Source organism: Hakea prostrata, chromosome 6, assembly GCF_041222555.1.
Source record: "Hakea prostrata isolate BN-2017 chromosome 6, UWA_Hpros_2, whole genome shotgun sequence".
NCBI lineage: Eukaryota > Viridiplantae > Streptophyta > Magnoliopsida > Proteales > Proteaceae > Hakea > Hakea prostrata.
The window spans coordinates 35,899,755-35,914,774 of record NC_142605.1 but is presented as its reverse complement, the minus strand read 5'-3'; the positions used below and the strand labels follow the sequence as shown (position 1 = coordinate 35,914,774).

General features: G+C 38.9%; 2 protein-coding genes across 2 annotated transcripts; both read right to left on the bottom strand.

Moving 5' to 3' along the window:
* Positions 1–1,155: 1,155 nt before the first annotated feature.
* On the bottom strand, positions 1,156–8,121 carry PBS2 (cysteine and histidine-rich domain-containing protein RAR1). The gene is made up of 5 exons (XM_089160014.1): positions 8,052–8,121; positions 2,549–2,662; positions 2,109–2,257; positions 1,638–1,867; positions 1,156–1,536 (listed from the first exon to the last, which is right to left on the bottom strand). The coding sequence occupies exons 2-5, from the start codon at positions 2,611–2,613 to the stop codon at positions 1,441–1,443; spliced, it is 540 nt and encodes a 179-aa protein (XP_089016140.1). The 5' UTR covers positions 2,614–2,662; positions 8,052–8,121; the 3' UTR covers positions 1,156–1,440.
* A 4,406-nt stretch (positions 8,122–12,527) lies between these two features.
* Positions 12,528–14,211, bottom strand: LOC149013703 (Nucleotide-sugar transporter family protein). The gene has a single exon (XM_089159721.1). It carries the CDS (start codon positions 13,954–13,956, stop codon positions 12,901–12,903), a length of 1,056 nt encoding a protein of 351 aa, XP_089015847.1. The 5' UTR covers positions 13,957–14,211; the 3' UTR covers positions 12,528–12,900.
* Positions 14,212–15,020: the final 809 nt, after the last annotated feature.

The following is a 15,020-nucleotide window of genomic DNA, read 5'->3' as shown; positions in this document are numbered from 1 at the left end:
GTTTCTTCAGAAAGGTGCAAAACCTTTGCAAATGAACGAATCATTTAGAAATACAGAAATAATCTGATGGAGCTTTGGAGTCAACAGTCCTTTGGATTCTCTTATGGCCTGTTTGGTTACATGAATTCAAAGATTTGAAATCTCTGGATTCACAAATGAGGGATTTACATCCGTTTGGTAGTATGAATCTTTGGTCGTAATCTAGAGATCTCACGCTCGTGATTCATAGAGTCTAAGGTAAAATCCAGAAATTTCATCTCTACTATAAAAGTGTTAACTGTTTTACACTAAAACGTGAATCTATAGATTTATGGGTATAAGGAAAAATCCAGAAATTTCATCTCTACTATAAAAGTATTAATCATTTGAACCATGACTTCATAAATGTTTTTTAAGGATAAATCTATAGATTTCATTCTAAAGATTCAAACTAACCAAACAGTTAATTTTATGAACCATGACTCCATAGATTTGAAATCTCTATATTTTTGAAATCTTTAGACTCAAGTAACCAAACAAGCCCTTATACATTTTATTGTATATTACATTATAATTTTGTGATTTAGAGTATCAGCTTTGAATTTCATATAAATATGGTATTAAGTGTCAATGCCAATATCATCCCTACACAAATCAGTAAGAACCAAAACCATGAGAGAAGGAATTAAAAGCAGAAATTGACTGAACCCCAGATGGAAACCGTGAATTCCACTTCATTTACCAAATATTCTCGAGGTTTCAGGCAGAAGCCATGGATACCCTTACATATATTTATAGCAGGAGATGAACATGGCCAACCTGACAGTTGAGCATGGGCCATTCTATACAATTCCACCGAGAAGATTGGTTTGATCTTAAAAAACAGATGGTGACAACTTGTCCAACAAAATGAATGGGTGGGGTAACTACGAGAGTAGGGCAGCCAAGCGAATACTCCTGAGTCCTAACACTTCTTCAACACAAAATAGGGATGAAATTCATATAGGAGACCCATTAAGATTCCACCTCTGATATATTTTACCAATACCTAAAGATGGACTCAACTCCTCCAGTGTGGATAACACTCATCTAAAGGGAGATGACCTAGACAGGGACATTTCCAATTCAACTGGTATGGTCCATATAAAGTTATGTTGAGCACACCACCAGGTCCACCCCTTCCCCCAAACAGAGAAAACCTAGCAAGATATGTATTGATTGTGTTTCCATCACCAAATGAATGCTAACAACATAGAGTTAAATTATCAGCTGAGAGTCAAGTTGAATTTTTTATTGCACAACATAAAAAGATACATGGAAATGAGATTGCAATTCCAGTACAAATCATAAATAAACCCAGATCCAATTAGATTACAAAATTGACAACTTATACTAATCTCCACAGAACACAAACCAAATGGAGAATTAACTGCTACCTTACAGTCCTATTTTGAATGGTGCTTATGACACCGGATCAGAATTATGCCACCCTTTGGTGCATGGGGGAATTTCCATAAATTCGTCGAATTCCTTCACATGAATGTCACAGCATTTCCACTGCAATTCATGAAGCAGAATGGAAAATTAGTATTTCAGTAAGTAGAATCACCTCCAGGACAATGCAAAATGAATGGTGAAACGAAAGAATGCTGTCCTACCCCTCTCATTCTGTCATGGAAAACTGCTGGGCCAGGATGGTAACTGCATGCAGCATCATGGTTATCCTTTTCTTTGAAGGTTTTGCCACATCCCTTGTTCCTGCATGTCTGGGGCTGGTTAATATCAACTATCTTCTTCACTGGAGCTGGAGTCTCAACATCTGCACTTTTCTCGACAGGCACATTTACTGTGTTGCAAGGTTTCAAGGTCATCTCTCTAGCTTGTGAACCTACAAATTAAATAACCTTTTGTTACACACAAGGAAAATGTAACCTTTTAAAATGAAGTATAGGTTAAAATGAGCTCAGGAACTTAATGTCCAGTTTTAGGCCATCATCATCAGAACAGGAAACTGGGCAGGTAGCAGTCGGAGTGTAGGATACAGTACTCCAACTACCACTCTGTAATCATAAAATCCATATCTATTTAAAAAAAGAAAAGAAGAAGAAATTGAGAATAATAGGGAATACCATGATCTGAGCAAAAGAAGCCCTGTTTACATCTTGAACATCCAAGTTTTGATGGTGCAACATTGGATGGAGTTGCAGCAGGAATTGGCTTCCTTGTTGCAGCCTTTGGCAACTCAGGTTTCTCAGTTGTATGTTTGCCTGTCTTGCATCTTCATCAATTGAGAAAGAAATACTTGAGCAACTGCTTCTAAACAGGTTATTCAGATAAATAGGTAAACAGTAATATTGTTCAGGAATGTCGGAGGATTGACGCTCACTACAGTTTGTTTCTAGTAGACGATGAAAGTTCTAGTTCCTTGACATACATTATGAAAAGATGATTTGCACATTTTCATGGGTCATTGGATGGAAGGGATAAAATCAATATCCAGAGTCTTCAGGTGAATGATAGGTATATTTCAAATATAAGCTTTTACACCCAAACAAAAGTGTTCACATACCCTGGAAGCTCTAAAAATAAGCTGAAGTCATGGCTTCTTTGCTTGCAACAGCTCCACTTTTTCATACCATCATGAAATATAGGCTAGACAAACCACGTTGAAAGTCTAATTAGACTGCTTCAAAGGAATAGAGGAGAATGAGCCACCAATAAAGTGAAAAAGAATGTTAAGAGACTTACTCCCTACGTAGATAGAATGGTCCAACCAGTAGAACAAACCCCAATATGCAGGATGGAAGAAAGACATTGTTAGCAAAATGAATTAATACAACATACTTTTGAAGTTGAGTCTCATACCAGTTCTCAAATACAACTTGCAAGAAAATGAAATCAAATATAACATAAATATCTAATATAAATAAGGTCTAATAACAGGAAAGTACTTTTTGCAGTTGAAATAAGGCTTTTGAGTTCAACACATTTAAAAGCTGCATCTAGACAGCAGCCCTTGTATGTCAAGATTCTGTCACCTGAACATCAAAGTATCAGTATATCATACTTAAATTCAAGTCACATTCTCCCCCCCCCCCCACCCCCAAAAAAGAGAAGCTATTATGTCAGTTACAGCAACCATCTTGTGCAACAATGACCACAAGTTTTGTTCTGTTTTAAAACACATATTATGTCAGCATTGACCTGACTCCTGGTTAATGTGTCATTTCTGATCACAGTATAATATTACCGTTATCCAACAACACCAGGGTTGCACAGTATATCCAGCACACACACACCCCTTCCATATGATACCAATACCCAGTACTGACACTTGGGGCTCATAGAATACATTATAGAAGCAACCTATTCCTTTAGGGTCCCCCCCCCCTCTTAAATCTAACAGTAACAAGTGAGAGATTGTAAATGCTATAGAAAAACCCTAAAATAGTAGAAGTTTCATATTTCTGTTTTGTGGCTGGGGGAGAGCCTGACCACACAACATAGATTAGAAGTCATGATTATGTCCCTTGATACAAGGATCCACAAGAAAGGTGAGCTGCCCAAGGATACGGTGGTGAAGCTAAAAGAAACACTTTGAAATGATTCATTAATTAAGTGGTCAAACAAATAAAGTGGTAATATAAGGAACATGCTAACACACTGAGGAATGAGAGACTACTCGTAAGAGGGTTGCTGAGGATGTAAACTCAAAGGAAAATGTCATTCCTCTAGAGAGATTTGGAGGAGGAATAATGACGTTCAGAGAGCTATTTAGACTAAGAAAGCTGATTTTAGCACATGGTTAAGAGGTAAGAATGTCGAGGATCTATAAAGGTTTGAATGTGCTAGATTGTGGGAAAAACAAGGTCGAAGAAGTATGAACATTTATATAACATTCGGAGCACAGAGGAAAAGGAACAAGCTACTTATAAGATAGCTAAAGTGAGGGAAGGAACAGTAGAAGTCTTGACATTGCAACATGCATTGGTAATAAAAATGGTAAAGAGCGAGTAAAGCACATGGACATTAACAGACTATGAGAATGTTATTTCACGCCAACTAAATGAAGATAATTTAAGGAATACTGATCATGAAGACCACATTGTCCATTAAGAAACTGCATGTCGTAAACAATACAAAGAATTAGGAATGTCTGGACTAAAAGAAACTCTAAATAAAACCCTAGGAGTGACAAAGTGATGTAAACCCACATCTAGGGCTAAGGGAATTTTGGGAATTTCCCTATATCCCAGGGCTGCCCAGGAACTCCAGCAAAGAGAAGAGTCAATTCAGGGTATTGAGGATATTCTGCAACTCTGACGACCCTCTGTAACAGTAGTTTGGATCTGACATTTCTACTAAAATTGAAACTAGGGTTAGGGAAGGGAAACTGTCTTGCTGTTATGCAGTTTCAGAACTGGTTTTCTTGCCATTCTGCAAATTAAGAATTGGTGTTATTGATCAGAACTATAGAAAAAGACCAAATTTTAAACAGAGTCAGACTTCAGAATTTTTTCTAGGGAAGAAGAGGATAAGCAGAATTTTCTCTAGACCAAGTAAACTAGGCCGAATTGGGGAAATAACAGAGGCTAAAACCTAGGGTTAGGTGCAATCTTAGGGAAGGGAAAAGGAGGCTAAAGGGGCCTGGGGAGGAGGGGTCTACTGCTATTGCAGGGAAGAAAGGGGAGGGGAGGGGCTTTTAGATGCAAGGGGGAGGGGTGGGGGCTTGCTGGAACAGAAGGGGAAGGGAGTCAGAGAGGGTGCGGTGGGGGGTGGGGATGTCTTTGTGGTGCCACACAAGGCAGGGGAGGGTCGAGATGGGTCTGCGTGAGAGGGAGGAGAGAGGAATGGGGCTGGTGATGTCACTTGTGAGAAGCTTTCTAAAGATGGTTAATGGCTGCTGTGAATCTGGAATAGCTGCTGTTTTTAATGAAAAAACTCCTTAAAATCTGCCGTAGCCCTTCCAAAATTGAACCATGACCCTATGTTCCATAGACAAAATTTTATTCTATTAAACTGAAGAAATACAAAGACTACTTGGGTATTTATAGCCTTTACAAAGAAAGAAGAACTTGACTCTTACTCAACTAGGACATAAAGACCAACTAAACTACCAGCTTAAATAAAAGACTTCTTCTTGGAATAAAAGACTGCCTTATCTAGTAGAGTCCTCTTAAGGAAAAGACTCATTACCTAAGTAACAAATTCTAATGAATTTTTGCAGTTTACCTACTTTAGTGGGGGTGAAACTCCAGGCACTTCACTTTAGTACCAAAAATTACAGGTTACCCAATTCAAAATTACAAGTTACCCCCACTTGATTGGGCCTGTTTGGTTGAGTGAATCCCTGGATTCATGAAATTTAGAGATTCACCTTTTTACACTAAAAACGTGAATCTGTAGATTTATGGGTATGAGGTGAAATCCAGAGATTTCATTCCTACTATAAAAGCGTTAAACATTTGAACCGTGACTCCATAAATGTTTTTTTATGATGAATCTACCGATTTCATTCCAAAGATTTAGGCTAACTAAACAGTTAATTTTATGAACCATGACTCCATAGATTTGAAATCTATAAATTTGAAATCTCTGAATTTTTGAAATCTCCAAACTCAAGTAACCAAACAGGCCCTTAAGTCATTCAAATTTCGGATGTGAATGACCCTTAGATGGGTGAAGGGACTCTTCCTTCACTTATCCTTTTCCTACACCTCGTCAGACACCGCCCACCTCCTCCCCCTGCCGACGACAACCGACCCCACCTTCCCCCCCTGCTGAAAATCACCCACCATCCAAACCATCAATCTTCTTCAGTTCTTAGGATTCCTGACTCTCCACCTTCCCTCAGATCATTTGTGTGTGTGATTTATTATTTTATTCAGAAACCAAGAACTTAATTAAGATCGAACCAACACCGCCGAATGTTAATCAGATTAAACTACAAAACCATGAGCATATTCAGAATCAAGAATGAATGAAACCTAACCAGAAACCCTAGTCGATCAAAATTTTCTAAAAGCAAACCACTTCTCAAATGCAGAAAGAAATCCAACATATCTAGATCTGAATCGAAGATGAAACTATATTGAATCCAGAAAGAAATTCAAATTCTTTTTATTATCAACAATCAGAATAGAATCCTTTTTTCATCTCGATCTGTTTCCATAAATTAAGCAACTTTGATCGGTCAGATTTATGATTTTAGCAGCAGAGCAGTTTGTGTGTCAATGATTTAATTACTTAGAAGCAACGAGAGGTGAACCATAGAGGCACTTGTTGTGAGCGGATTTACGTACCGGTAAGTAGGCTGCGATGAAGTCCGACTACTGAAAAAGCCATTGTAAATGCAAATAGGGCAATTCTACGCTAATACAGTTTCTTCATCATTTTGATTGAGAGAAAAATGCACACCTAGGGGTTGCATAAAAAATTTCAGATGGACTTTGTGGATTTTAACCATAAATGGTATGGGCAGTTGATTTGGGGAGATTTGGGGATTTTAACCCTCTAAATTTTTTTATGCAACTCATCTTCCTGAAACAGTAGCAGCAAATTGATTTGGGGATTTATGCACACCTAAGAGTTATTAACGACAAATGGTGGTTATTAGGGTTTAGGGCGAAAGGTTTGAATGGTGGGTGATTTCCAGCAGGGGGAGGGGGTGTGGTGGTTTCCGGCGGTGGTGGGCAGTTTCTAGCAAGGGGTAGGAAGAAGATGGTCTTAAGGGTTGGGTATGGGAGGGTAATTCAGTCATTACACTACCTCTTAGGGCATTATGGTCATTCACATTCAAATTTTGAATGATTTAATAGGATCAAGTAACTGCGGGTAATTTGTAATTTTGAAGTGGGTAATCTATAATTTTTTGCACTAAAATGAGGTGCCTAGAGTTTCACCCCCACTAAAAGTGGGTGAACCGTAAAAAAGGTTTTAAATGACTAAAACAAATACAAAGTATATGGAGTCTAACGTTCATCACACTAGCCCACATAATGAGGTTGGAACTTAAACAAGATCAACAGTCAGCTTTGGTCCTCAATGTTGGAAACTTCAGCACGGCTAAAATGTTTGAAGTTAGAAAGAAGTACAACAATCTCTACAGAGAAGCTAAAATCAACAGATGACTCTTCAGTCGACACCCTATCATATCACTCTGTCATATTCCAACTCTCTCTCTCTCTCTCTCTCTCTCTCTCTCTCTCTCTGTGGACATCTGAAATCTTCATCACAATTAGGTTAATCGCTCATAAACACCATTCAGAGTACAATTTGATAATGGCCTATAAACAGCATCTGGAGCCATCTTATGCAACGAAACAACCCATCCCAGGCCTATGACTCTATGATACACTAGAGAGTAACAAAACAGAAACATACATTATCTCCACTTAGGCATTTCTACCACTACGATCTGCTGACAGGTATAAGAAATCAAGCAACAGCAATTCAACTCAATTCTATAATACTTGCAGACGTCTACTGTAATAACCATCACAGCCGACAGTCGACATTCCTTACTGTCAACCAAAGGAACCGAAAAAGAAAAGAAAAAAGAAAGTTTTTTTCTTTTCTTGTAGAAGCAACTGTCCGCTCCTTCCTCTTCCTATTGCACCTCCGAACTCTCGAGGCTGCTGTTTCGGTCAGTCTCCACAATTCAAGATTAACTTCGATAGCAGTCTGTAGCACTAGGGTTCCCCCCCCCCCCCCCCACAAAATAAGGAACAGAGGGCGTGAGGGCGTGAGGCCGTGATGAATCTAAGAAACTGGCATCGAATACTAATCAATAAAAAAGGCAATAGAACACAATCGTTAAGGCTCTGTTTTTTTAGCAGCATTAGTAATAGAATGGCATCCATCGGTTTGGGAAAGTAAGGAAGAACAAAACGCTCAAGATTCATAGTTCAAACTTCCAAGCTCAAAAAGCATGAGATCCCATCATTGCAGAAAGTTTAACAATGACCCGCCATAGATTAACAGTTTTAATGATAATCACCCATAAAAATTTCATAACTTGGACAAAATCGAAAAGAAACGATGATAAAAAGAAAAGGGTCAAACTGACTTACGGCATCATGATATCTGCAGGAGCCATCTGGGTTATCATCTTCCGTGAAGGTTGCATCGCAGCCGATTCGTTGGCAGCGAAGTTTAACGCCTTTCTCCATCTTGGCTCCTTCACGGTCTCTCGTTCAGGGGAAAGCTTGACTACTGTATATAAGTTAGCGCAAATCTCAATAATAAGAATCGTACGGAAGGTCCAGTTGCCTTCACGAGTTTGCTAGAGAATCTGCTCTCTCTAGATTCTTCTTCTTTGAGTAATTACTAATGGCGGATCGATAAAATAGTTGAGAATCCAGAGTCTGATCTTGATTCTGTTCCTTTTTTTTTTTTTTGGGTAATATATTGATTGTGTTTTTCTTTTGGTTAGAGATCTTTGATAAAATAATTAAGTTTAATCATATGCCGACACAGGGCGATATATCGCCTTGTCGCTGGGGGCGACACGACTCCCCCAGCGACACGACATTTACCATATGTCGGCGATATATTGCCCTGTGTCGGCGATATATCGCCGACAAGTCGATATATCGCCGACAAGTCGATATATCGCCGAAAAGTCGGCGATATATCGCTAAATTTGCCATATATAACTGTATTTCGTTTTGTTTTTCTCCGATTTTTCGTTTGTTTTTTGCTAAGGTGACATAGGGCCTCTAAAAGCTTCGGGGGCGCTGCCCCCACACCCCCGTGTCCGTCGGCAACAATATGTGAAGCATGAGCCATACTCAACATAATTGTATAATGAATTGTAAACTTTAGTACATCTCTTTATTAATTGTGTTAGTGTATTTGTGTTCTCTTTGCATATTTACATTAGTTTATATGAATTTTTCCAAACTTCCAGTTTTGTCCGCATATAGCCGGACATGTGCCATTATAAACTTTAGGTTAGGTGATGTTTTATGTCAAAATAACACTCCCAATGTATTTATTGGCCTCAAATTAGGTTACATGTCAAATTTCAGGTCAAAATGACCTGAAATACCCTTCGAAACAGGGGTTCGATTTTAATCGAACCCCTACCAAAAGTCGGTCGACTTTCGGCGATATGTCGCCCATGTGGCCGTGTCGCTGGGGGGCGACACGGCGACATGGGTCGACATTTCAAACTTTGGTTTCACCACGAGAATTATTGAGATCAACGCATAATCCATCTTTGGGTACATTAGTTTCTGTTTGATATAATTTCGATGTCTTAAAATTTTAAATATCAGTTTCTATTCAATTTACAACGTAAATAAATTAAGAACGTATTATTTCGAATGTGAGTTTCATTGGTTTTTCTTTTTACCCTTAATTCGATCTAAATTTTGAGGTATACCCTTAATTTGTTTTGGTGTTGCTTTTAATTGTCCCCTCTTAAATTTGAATCCGACTTTCCTGTCAAGAATGAAAATTCATTTTCTTAAAGTAATCCACTATGTAGAAGAATAAAAAATAATTGATCTCAATGTTTTTATGTGACTAATAAGTACATTACATTCATTCATAAAAAAATGAATGGTTTACTTCCTTATTAGAAATTGACAGGATGAAAAGCCAGTGTGGGGTGGAGGATGGAACATTCACATATGTTATAACAAACACCATGAGATAACGGATTAAAAAAGAAATAAAAACGAAAACACATCGAAATTTAACGTGGTTCATACATTGACATGGTATGTTAAGTCTACAAACAAAGAAGAAGAGTTTTTCACTACATAGAAGAAAAACAAAATGAGCTCATAATCAATCTTCAAGAATAGCGTTACAAGAACTTTCACCCAAACCCTACTAAAAAAATCTTAAATTTCTTAGTAATGTAGTAGGCGAACATAAGATACATATATGACTCCATTTAGGTAAACATGTCGACCCATCACGTCATACTCCACTTTCGCTACAAATCTCCTCAAACGGGTCATTCAAGTCACCCACCAAATATGTCTGATCAATCCTCCAAACCGGGTACAAAAATTCAAATGGAACCATAACATAATTATTGAGCTCTAATTTGGAGTAACCTAGATATCGTCGTGTTGATTTAGGAGTGCTAATTGGTTGATTTGGTTCAGTATAATTCGATTTTACTAGTTTATGATATGAAAATTAAAAACAAATATATAATCCATCTTTTTTTTCTCCTTGATGAGAAATATATAATCCATCTCGGATATATAAATTTGGTTTGATTTAGTTTCAATTGTCTCGTAGAAGTTCAAATATCAATTTTGGTTCAATTTATTACTACAATGTATATATATATATATATATATATATATATATATTAAGAATGTATCTCTAGGTGAAATATGAGTTGGGTTTTCCTAATTCCAAAAAAAATCGCAGAATAGGTTATACAGTTATGTGGATTTGTTGTGGTTTTATTTTGATTGATTGAGTCAAGGTATCTATGGCTAAGGCATTTACTACAATGGATTCCTCTACTCTGGAGAACCTGATGGTCCTGTTGCTCCTAAGAATTCACAAAAGTACATAGGCTCTCCTCTTAGAACTAAACATCTATTTCGATCATTTCATTTTGTCATATAAATTGGATCGAATTGGGACTTTCTATTCATAAGGGTAAAGGATTGTACTCCTCTCATACTTCTTTATCAATCAAATATTTAAAAAGAAACTCACATCTGATGACTCGTAAGGTAAACAATAAGTAGACACCCCTCCTATATGTATGTAACGGAAAGGAGAAAGGAAAGAACAATCCTTTACGTGTGAACTTGCGAAGGCAGAGCATCTTGATTCTTTTTCTTGGAGGTCACCTAAGAGTTCAGATCCTCCATCCGTTAGGGTAAAGGGTTTTATACTACTTTTACAAATCTCCACCACATATTCAATAGACTTAGAGAGGAACATCCGCCCTAAATATGTGATTTATACTGAGAGTATAAAGATATTGTAAATTTGGTCTTTTCTTGAAGGTGACCTAACAAGATTCGTGCTCTATAATCCAGACGAACACCAAAGGGGCTTGTACTGTTCATCTTCCTTTCCAAGATCGGGTGAGTATCTTTGTCATCAGCCCTCTGGCCTTGCTGTAATAACAGACAAGGCTGGTTCTTGGACCAAATGTGACTAGAAGTGGGAGCCAACCATGGACAACATCATCCGCAAAACAGAGGAAGAAGGATCCAATTAAAGAACCTATGCCACACCATAAGTCCTACCATCTTTAGCCAGGTCTCCTCCTCCATGAAATTCATAACCGAACCTTAAGTTGCTCTTGACTCTGCTGCATCCTCTTCAAAAGTTGAGTGATCCAGCTCTGAACGGATCCAGATCCTCCTCTGTGTCCAGGTGGTACTACAGGCAGGGCATCCAGCGGGACACACGCACGCGCTACCCGGATGCAGATGATCTGAACTGCGCTGCAGACAGTCTGAGCAAACAGAGACCTGCTTCAACATATCTTAGTGTACGATTTCATTACTTCCGTGCTGAAATGGATGAGGCTGCCGGGGCACATGGCAGAACAATCTGGTGGAGTGTCTCTCTGCCTCATCCTGCTCCACTTCCAACTTAGATTCGAATTATAGTTGCTCCATGATTAGTAGCAGAAAGAGCTTACTGCATGTCATTGACAGGGAATTTGCTTCTGCAACTTCCTCTCATTTGCAGATGCAATCAAACTTTGTAAGAGAACAGAGAGGGGCAATTCAGGCACTGTATAGAATAATCTTAGCAAAACGCATTTTTGTTTTGATACATCAGACCCCATATGTAAGTTATCTGGTATAAAAATTTCAGTACTCACAATGTAAAATGCCACTTTCCTGAACTGGTGAGAAGTTTTCTATTGTTTTCCCAGTCGAAGGAGAAGCAGTATGCGTTGGAAGAAAATAATGTCACATGTACAAGGATTTATAAAGCAAAATTCAACTGTAAAAAATTAACAATGATAATAAACTACTTATGAATTCAATTCAAAGAATGAAATACTGGGCTAGGAAATAAAAGGTAAGTAATAACAAGTATATCGATAATGAAGCTTGTGACTGTTCAAAAGTGTAATTAGACCTGTAAAGTTTAAACTAGCACAAGAAACAGTGTAACCGATTGTGAACCTCCAGCTAGAAGCAGTTAGGTACAACCAGTATTAATATTTCTTTCTTGAGATTAAGATTGTATAAGAACAGATTCATATCTGTCCATCCGTGCAAAGTGAGCTTACTCACTTTAATACCATCTGTTTTTGCCCAGAATCAATTCTATCCCCATTTCACTCAAAGATAGATTAAAGTAGCTCGTTACTTTCAAATGGCTTCCTTACTGGAGAAGTTTTTGGGAGCTGTTCTGCAAGGACAAAGTGATAGAATGGAATCCCCTAAGATAATTTATGCTCACCAGAGAATGCTTAAAGATCAAAAAACGAATCACAAAATGCTTTAGAAGAAAGACGTTTGATGCTAAGATAGGGGCAGAAGAGAATTTTGCTTTTGCTGTTCGCTATTCATACCAGATTTAAAAATACCCAAAAATCCAGATCCAATTATCGATGTGTTTTTTCTTACTGCCTCATTAAGCATACAGTGGTTACAGACTAGTGAGAAAGTGAAATTCCTTTGCAATTTCTCCATCTCACCAAAAACTCAACTAGATAAAATAAAGAAGCAAAACGAAGATGAAGGCTTGGACTGCAAAGTCCGCCTATACAATTAAATTTGATCCCATTATTTTGGTGATCTACTGTTTCTTTTTCTTTAAAATTGATGAATTTGGGTGGGAAATCAGGGTAAAAATTGAAAGATACAAGGCAAGGGTTTTCGACCAAAAGAGAAAAAAATCTTCAAGTTCATACCCGAAATGATTGCCACCTTCGAATCAATTGATCAATTAAAACCAGTAATATGGTTAATGAGCTGCGGCTCTGGATCTCTTCTTAGCCTCGCTGTAAAGCACAACCCCCATGATCGTAACACCAAAGCCCGCCATACCCATCACCGTCACCGGATTTTTGAAAATCAATACCGAAACGACAGCGGCCACGGCAGCTTTAGCATTCCCCAGAACCTGAAGCGTCAATGCACTCGTATGCTTGGTCACCAGAAAATTAGTCAAGTTCACCAAATAAGCCACTGTTGCATTCCCCAGAAGCAGAAATACTATAAGCGGCCCCTCTCTAGCCTTCTCGAAGGTGGTTGCGGCAACATTGCCTTCAATGTAGAGAGTGAAGGGAAGCAGAATCATAGCAGCCATAGGGGCCATGTGGAGAAGCAGATTCATGGAATGAAGCTTCTCTGCCTCCGATGTCAGCAGCAACCCTTGAACCACCGACTTCAGAGCTCGGCCGGCGGTGGATCCGATGCAGACAAGGAATCCAAAAAGATGGAATAACGGTTCGCTATTGCTGGCAACGACTATCCCAGACACGACGGGTAGGAGAGCAAGGTAGACCTGAGCGGATTCCTTGTTGCAAGTAATGATGAAAGCGAAGACGGCAGTGAAGAAAGGGGTTGTTGCGCCAATGGCTTGGTTGAAGGAGACGGGGATGTAACGAAGAGAGGTGTTGCCACACACAACAGAGAAGCAGAAGATGGCGCTGAGAGCGGCGATCTTGAAGAACTGTCTGCGAGAGAGGATCTGCTGGAAGGGGACGAGTTGGAGGCCGTGAATAGCAATGAAACTGTAGACGGCACAGGAAAGCATGTGAAGCATGGTGAGGAAGATTGGGTAGCGATAGCCATAGAAACTGAGTAGATACTTGTTGAGGAGAAGAACTCCGATGTTGGAGCAATACCATGAAGCGATGATTAGGGCAGTGATCAAGTTGGGAGAGAGGAAATGACCATTAAGGGAACTGTAGTTGCGATCTTCGCTGGTGGGAGTTGCAGGAATGTCGACGACCTGCTCCGTCTCTAACCTGGGGTTGCTCCCTCTCCTTGTCTTCCATGTTTGAGCTTCTACCATTGCCGGCACTCTGAAGGTTGTTGTGTTTGAAAAAGGGTTTGAATCGACAGAGCACAATCAGAACAATGTGGTTCACTTCTCTAACCCTAGCTTTCTCTCTCTCCAAGTCTGCAAGTGGAGTTGCAGACGAGCGGAGAGGGATTTCCCAGATCGAATCTAGATCTGGTATTTTGGTTTTGTGAACTGTGGAGGGGGCGAAGAGATGATAATGGCTGTTCACGGTCACCGTCTAAAGGTTGAGTGTGTGAAAGCGATAGAAAAGAAGGGAAGAGATCGAACCATGGATGAGTTGTTTATGTTAGGGTGGGGCCAGGCATGACGTACCTACGGTACAATGCGGAGTACGGTATCGCCGACACTTCTTGGTTAGGCTCTCGTCACTCTGTCAGTCACTCGGTGGTAGTAACTAGTAACTGAAAGCATAACGTGTGTGACGGTGACAACTGACAGTGTGTGTGTTTCAATTTCTAAATAGGAGTTGGATCGGTCCGACCGGATATCCACTGCCCTGGCCCCTGATGTCTGATGATTTAAGAAAATTTTTTTGGTAAACTTTTAAGAAAGTTTCTGAGCAGGTGAAATCGATAGTTGTGTTTATTATTTTTTTTTTTTTGGCGAAATCGGTAGCCAGAAGGTCCAGAACCGTTTGGGCTATAAATCTAATTCATATTAGCCACTTCCAGCATGACTCTGAATATCTGAATTTTTTTTTCTCTTCTTAATCCTGTGTGTATTTTTTTTTAATATTATATAATCTGTTAACCCCTAAAAAAAAATACATATAAAAGCACGAACTAAGGGAGGATGTCTACATTTCATTTCCTAAAACACTCCTATCTTCTAAAATTACTAAACCTCTAAGTCTTCAAACCAACTCCCTTCAGCTATTCTTCTTTTATATTTTCTTCATTTCAACCTAAGAGCCTCTAGCTAGGATTTCCTTCCAGTTTCTAATTTCAACATTGAAAACTTCACCTTTCACTGAGGAAAATTTAACAGTATCATGGTGAATTCTAAGTTTTACACAGAGGACCTTTCACTGAGGAAAATTTAATAGTGTCCTG